At 58.9% G+C, this 6,271-nt stretch overlaps 1 protein-coding gene across 8 annotated transcripts in view; it reads left to right on the forward strand.

Annotated features, from left to right (window-relative positions):
- The window catches only part of SCN5A (sodium voltage-gated channel alpha subunit 5), a 95,311-nt gene that overhangs the window by 22,854 nt on the left and 66,186 nt on the right, over positions 1-6,271 (forward strand). For all 8 annotated transcript variants that reach the window (XM_004377313.1, XM_004377315.1, XM_004377316.1 and 5 more), the window contains exons 6-9: positions 1,764-1,994; positions 3,727-3,790; positions 5,107-5,248; positions 5,930-6,127. In XM_004377313.1, the coding sequence (XP_004377370.1) occupies positions 1,764-1,994; positions 3,727-3,790; positions 5,107-5,248; positions 5,930-6,127 (635 nt within the window). The remainder of the gene's footprint in view (positions 1-1,763; positions 1,995-3,726; positions 3,791-5,106; positions 5,249-5,929; positions 6,128-6,271) is intronic.

Here is a 6,271-nt window from a genome sequence, read left to right on the forward strand (position 1 = left end):
CCCAGCCCCAGCTCCAGCCCCCAGCACCAGCCCCCAGCCCCCAGCCCCAGCCCCAGCCCCACTGGATCTCTTCAAAGGTGCCAGCCACCCAGTGAGGGAGCAGACAGACCCCGAAAGCAGTCATTACAAATAGGCTGTGGTCAGCATTCTGGAGGACTTCCTGAAGGAGGTGTCTCCCAGTTGAGTCTTAAATAGCCTTGGTCGTCCCTGGACCTCAGTTCCTTCCCCTTAAAATGAGAGTGAAGACAGAATGGTTGCTTTCCCACCCTAGCCTGTTAGGACATCAGTGGCAGAGAGGGTCTCCCCATGGACCCCCGAGGGCCCATTCCGAACGAATCCTGTGACTTTGTTGGAATCAGTCTTGCCACAGTGAAATCTGTCATCCACGGGAGAAACATTTAAAAGGGTGAATCTGTGCACACCACTCAATTTCCCTGAGACACTGTCTACACAGACAAGGTCAGGAGGAGCCTTGCTGAGCTTCAAACTGGAGCATTTGGGCCAAAGATACCACAGCCTAACGGGCGAGGCCAAGTCCGATTTGGGTCTGTGAGTGGTGCCCACTGCCCCTTGCTTTGTTCCCGCGTATGCCGGGGTCTCGAGGCCCATGAGCAGGACCGGACGGGTGCCGGCCAAGAGCACAGACCCCCTGCTGGGAATGAGGCGTCCCACCCCCACCTGGTACCACCCTGCAGGGTTACCCATGGCCAGGCAGTTGCCAACATCTGCCAGGACGATTCTGACTGGGAGCGCTGAGTGTCTCTGAGCCTGGGTGGGCTGAGCATCAGGGCACCACGGGGAGGATGTCCTCTCTCCTCTCAGATGGGGCTGGGTCACGGGCACAGCAGCCACGCGTGCTCCTAACACGTTAACCAGCTGGACGATGGATGGATGGAGCTTAACCTGAGATCTGCTGCTTGGGGGGCTGTGGGGGCAGGGCCTGCTACGGTGGAGGAGCCCCTGACCCCTGTTGCTTACAGAGGTCGCAGGTCATAGGACAGTACCCAAGGCCAGACTGAACGTATCTACACGAGCTTTTCTGTCCGTTCCCTGTGTTGGGGGCTGGCTTCCGCAGGGAGCTGGGCCGGGCAACTAACAGATCACAACCTCTCAGCTTTGGGGAGTGAGGCAGGGGGGTGGTCCCAGAGGGACAGGGCAAATGGGGAAGACGCAGTATAGGTTCACCCCTCCCCTGCCCCAGAACTTTCCCCAAAGGTGGGGCATGAGGACAGAGGCCCCTTAGGACATTACCCGCCATGACCTTGCCAAACCCTCCCCAGAGCCCCCAGCATGCACACACCAGCCCCCAGCCTGTCCCCAGGCCCTGGGTTCCCCAGTTTCCTCTACCACTTAAGACGCCCTGGGCCATCAAAGAGAGTGGGGCTGACCGCTACCAGGGAGAGCTGAGTCCCCATCTCAGGCTGAAGGCTGAAGACCCTCCCTTGCCTGGGGCTGCATTTAAAGGGATGAGGGGCACACCTTGGGGCCAACCAGAGGGAAGCAGACTTTGAGGGTTTGTGGCTTCAAGAAAGACGGCATTTTTCACACCCATGTTATATATTTGGCTGGTGGAGAGGAACATAGACCAGGGCCCCCTCTGAAGGTATGAGACCAGGCAGAATCCCAGAGGCTAAAAAATAGGGGGCCTTGGCCTTAGAAGTCCAAAAGAAGCTTCTCTCCTTCTGCCCCCACCTCATGGTTGCTCACCCCAGCTCAGCTCAGGACCCCTGAAGTGACCCCAGGCTCCTTCTCGCCTCCCCCAGGCCTGAAGACCATCGTGGGCGCCCTGATCCAGTCTGTGAAGAAGCTGGCCGACGTGATGGTCCTCACAGTCTTTTGCCTCAGCGTCTTCGCGCTCATCGGCCTGCAGCTCTTCATGGGCAACCTGAGGCACAAGTGCGTGCGTAACTTCACGATGCTCAACGGTACCAACGGCTCGGTGGAGGCCAACGGCCAGATCTGGGACTCACTGGACGTGTACCTCAACCATGCAGGTGCGGACTCGCTCCCTTCTGGACGGGATGCCCTGTGGCCCCAAGAGGGCTTTGTGAGGTGACCAGGGCCAGGGCACCTCCCACGCAGGCCTCTCCGGAGCACAGGCCTCCTGGGCCCTTCCAGCCCCACCTCGTCCCCCAGAGACCCAGCCGCGTGCTCTGGGATCCCAGACCCTGCCCTTTGAGGCCCGCCCTGGTGAGGTCCAAGGCTGGCTGAGGCGACGCGCTTGAGGAACAGGAAGGATGTGACTCGATGGAGAGGCAGACAGGGGAACAGCAGCTGTAAGGTTTACAGTGTGGGAAACCATGAAGAGACAGCCTGCAGAGGAGTGTGAGCTTGGGGAAAGGTGGGACCCGCAGCTGGGTGGTTGGTGAGACCTCAGAGGGGAGGCTCCGCCTGCTGGGCATGGGGATTTCCCGATCGACTTTAGTGTTCTTTGCTAGGGTGCTCGTTCCATATACATGCACCCTCAGGGCCCTGCGAGAGGGGGGGAACAGACTCGGAGATTGTGCAAAGTAGCGTGAGCCCCTGTCATTGTCTCGCCCCGCCCCCCATGGTTGGCACTTCACTTCTCAAGGCTGACGATCAGCACCATCCACCTGGATCAAAGAGATTTCAGGCCACGAGGACACATTCTGAAGCTAGAGCCCCTTGCATAAACCAGCAACCCACCTGGGAGAAAGAAACATAGAAGCTTGAGGAATAAATTTGCGTATGGGTTAGCTATCATCATACGGAAGGAACCCTTGTGGCGCAGTGGTTAAGCACTCGGCTGCTAACTGAAAGGCCAGCGATTCAAACCCAAGAGCCGCTCCGAGGGAGGAAGATGTGGCAGTCTGTTCCCGTAAAAATTACGGCCTTGGAAGCCGTCTGGGGCAGCGCTGCTCCGTCCCGTAGGGTTGCTGTGAGTTGGAATCGACGCGGCAGCGGTGGGTTTAGCCATATAGCGGCGGCCGTGCGACTTCACTGCCACTAGAGTCCCGGGGGGGCTCCTTGAGGCACAGATTGCTGGGCCCCACCCCCGGGAGTTTCTGAACCAGCAGGTCTGGTGTGGTGCTTGGGAAGTCGCATTGATAACCAGTCCCCAGATGATGCTGATGTGCTGGTCCAGGGGTCACACTTTGAGAACTGCCACCCAAGCTCAAGGCAGGTGATGGTGTGAGGTGGGGACGGACAAATGGCCACAGAGAGGAGAGGACAGGGCCTGGAGTCCTGTGTCTCACCTGGACCAGCCCAGCTCCTTCTTACCTCCGTATCTGAACAGACCAACGTGTTGCCATGGTGACTGCATCAGGCATCACTTCGCCGTTTTATACACAGCAGAGTGGGTCCAGGACTGGGCAGTAGTCTGCCAAGACCACGCGGTGACTCAGCAGCCAAGCTGGAGCTCTTCCCAGACCCTGCCTCCTAGTTCAGGGCCTCTCTTGGCCCTTGTTGGCCCCTGAGTGGTTTGGGCAGGGTGGAAGCCCCTCTGTGGGGACAGCTGAGGCCCTGCCCAGGACTTCCTGTGCCCTCCAAGCACACGGGGGATATTGGCAGCTGGAGGTCTGAGGAAGAGCAGGAGGAAGGCCGGGGAGGCAGCCAGGCTTGGCAAGGCGGAGGAGTAGGGAGCAGGGCAGGAGCAGAGAAGAAGAGGGAAGACCACCAGCTATGTCTACACCTGGAAGCAGGATGGGAAGCCCAGGAGTCTGGGCCACGTGTGCCCCTCCCCATCAGATGTCTCTCTTACAGACAATTACCTGTTGAAGAATGGCACCTCCGACGTGTTACTGTGTGGGAACAGCTCAGATGCCGGGTATGTGGTGTCCACCGCCCAGGGTCACCTTGCTCAGCCAGGGGGCAGGGATCCCCTGGGGCTTTCGCCACTGACAGTGCTTTTTGTTTATGCACCTGACCCCAGGGACAGTGAAGCCTTCACCTGCCTCCCTTCCCTGCCAGGGCCTTGTCAGCCTCCCCACCCCCACCCTCATCAGAGGTGACAGCTCCAAAGGAGATGAAGAAAGGTCAGGGACAGGTGGGCAGGGAGGGCAGCCAGAGCCCAGAAATGGGACAGGGGCTGGAGGGCAACCCAGGAGCCCTGCAGGATCCCCCACCAGCCCAGCCCTGGCTCCATTCCTTCCAGAAGCCCCCCAGGGCTGCCCTATCCCACTCCCATCTTCACTCTCTCCCTCCTGGTCTCTGTCAGGGGTGAGTGCGGCCTCCCCCAGCAGCCTGGACTCTCCTTGAGGGCAAGCAGGACCTGAGTAGGTACTCGGAGATGCCCAGTGGCCTGTGCAGTTTCCGAGGTCTGGGTCAGTGTAGCTGTGGCATGGGTTATTAGGGCAGGGGGCACAGACCACCCTGGCTGAGGGTGCTCTGTCAAGTTGTATTTCCATGTCTCTGAGTATGATGTTCCAGAGCCCAGGTTTGCTGTCGCCTTGTTGCTAAGGAGATTGTCTGGGGGGTCTTAGGGCATCAGCAGGTACGGAGGTCTCTTGGCTAAATCCTCCCGCTTGCCAAGTCTGTCTGTCTGTCTGTCTGTCTCTCTCTCTGTCTCTCTCACACACACACACACACACACACACACACACACACACACACACACACTCGTGGTGCCAACGCAGCACTCCCTGTTTGGGAGAGAAGCCGCCACCTTCAGTTCCACGGACTGTGGCTCTGCCTTAGCTGAACCAGCACCCGTGTGTGCAGTTGTGCAAATGGGCACATTTTCCAGACGTGGCCTGGCCCCAGCCTGCCCACCCCAGAGTCATTCCTCATCCTCATGACCCTGCCTTTGCCCTCAGCGCCATCCTGTTCAGCCCAAGCCTTGCTGCTTTCCCCCATGTGCCTGCACTGCACTCAGCCCCTGGTGGGGTAGACAGGCAGAGGAAGAGGTGGAAGCCAGGCCCTTGGAGGGGGTGTCATGTGGGCAGAAGGGAGCTAGAGAATACAGGTAGGTGGAGAAAAGGGGAGACTGTATCCCAGTGGGAGGCCCAGCGTGAGCACAGCCGTGGAGTCAGGCTTGTGAAGCCTGACTTGCAGAGCAGCAGGCCATATGCTGGGCTGCCCAGGGAGACCAGTCAGGGGCATGGCCTCCCTACAGCGTGAGGCAGTCTGTGTGTCTGACTGCAGGACATGTCCTGACGGCTACCAGTGCCTAAAGGCAGGCGAGAACCCGGACCACGGCTACACCAGCTTCGACTCCTTTGCCTGGGCGTTCCTCGCGCTCTTCCGCCTGATGACGCAGGACTACTGGGAGCGCCTCTACCAGCAGGTGCGTGGGTGCACGGGCCAGCAGAGGGGTGTCAAGTCTGGGGCTCAGAGCCCCACACCGGGGCCCAGGCCTGGGCTGCACAAGGGCTTAGCTAGAAGAGGCTCCAGCAGCTTCCTCACTGGCAGAGCTTTGGAGGGGCAGGAGCAGGACAAAGCCTCTGTTTTCCTTTCCCCAGTGAGGTCAACAACTGTACTTACAGTGGTAGTGGGACCCCTGTATTTGAGGGATGGGGATCCAGGAAAAAAGGAAATTTTCTTTCTACTTGTGACCAAGAATCCATCTTTATGTGAAATGCTGCCTCCTCGGTGGGTGGGACACTCCTCCACCAGATAGGTTGGAATATTCCTCCCCTGTGAATGCAACACGCCCCCTGTTGCTTGGGAGATTCCGCCTCCCTCTGTGGGTGGGACACTCCCCCCTCTGTGTGCAGGTCATCCTTCTCTCTGTAGGGTGGGACACTCCCCCCTCTGTGTGCAGGTCATTCTTCTCTCTGTAGGGTGGGACACTCCCCCCTCTGTGGGACAGGATAATCCCCTGTCTATAGGTGGGACAGTCTCTACCACCCAGGTGGTGGCCATTTGAACCCCCAGCACAGCTAGCTGCATGACTTGAAAATGCCATGACCCAGAAGGGACCTAGAGAGAGTGACCTCTCCCACTTTTCTTTCCCACCCACCCCCAGACCCTGAGGTCTGCAGGGAAGATCTACATGATCTTCTTCATGCTTGTCATCTTCCTGGGGTCGTTCTACCTGGTGAACTTGATTCTGGCGGTGGTCGCCATGGCCTATGAGGAGCAAAACCAAGCCACCATTGCTGAGACTGAGGAGAAAGAAAAGCGCTTCCAGGAGGCCATGGAAATGCTCAAGAAAGAGCATGAGGTGAGTGAGCAGCCAAGGAACTTCCAGACCAAACCCTCGCCTGACTGGATGCCCGTGGGCATGGGCACGCTGGGGAAAGCTGATGCCTGTATGTGTGGTGCATGCTGGGAAAAGCTGGTGCCTGTGAGTGTGGTGCATGCTGGG

This window comes from Trichechus manatus, unplaced genomic scaffold, assembly GCF_000243295.1.
Source record: "Trichechus manatus latirostris isolate Lorelei unplaced genomic scaffold, TriManLat1.0 scaffold00049, whole genome shotgun sequence".
Lineage (NCBI taxonomy): Eukaryota > Metazoa > Chordata > Mammalia > Sirenia > Trichechidae > Trichechus > Trichechus manatus.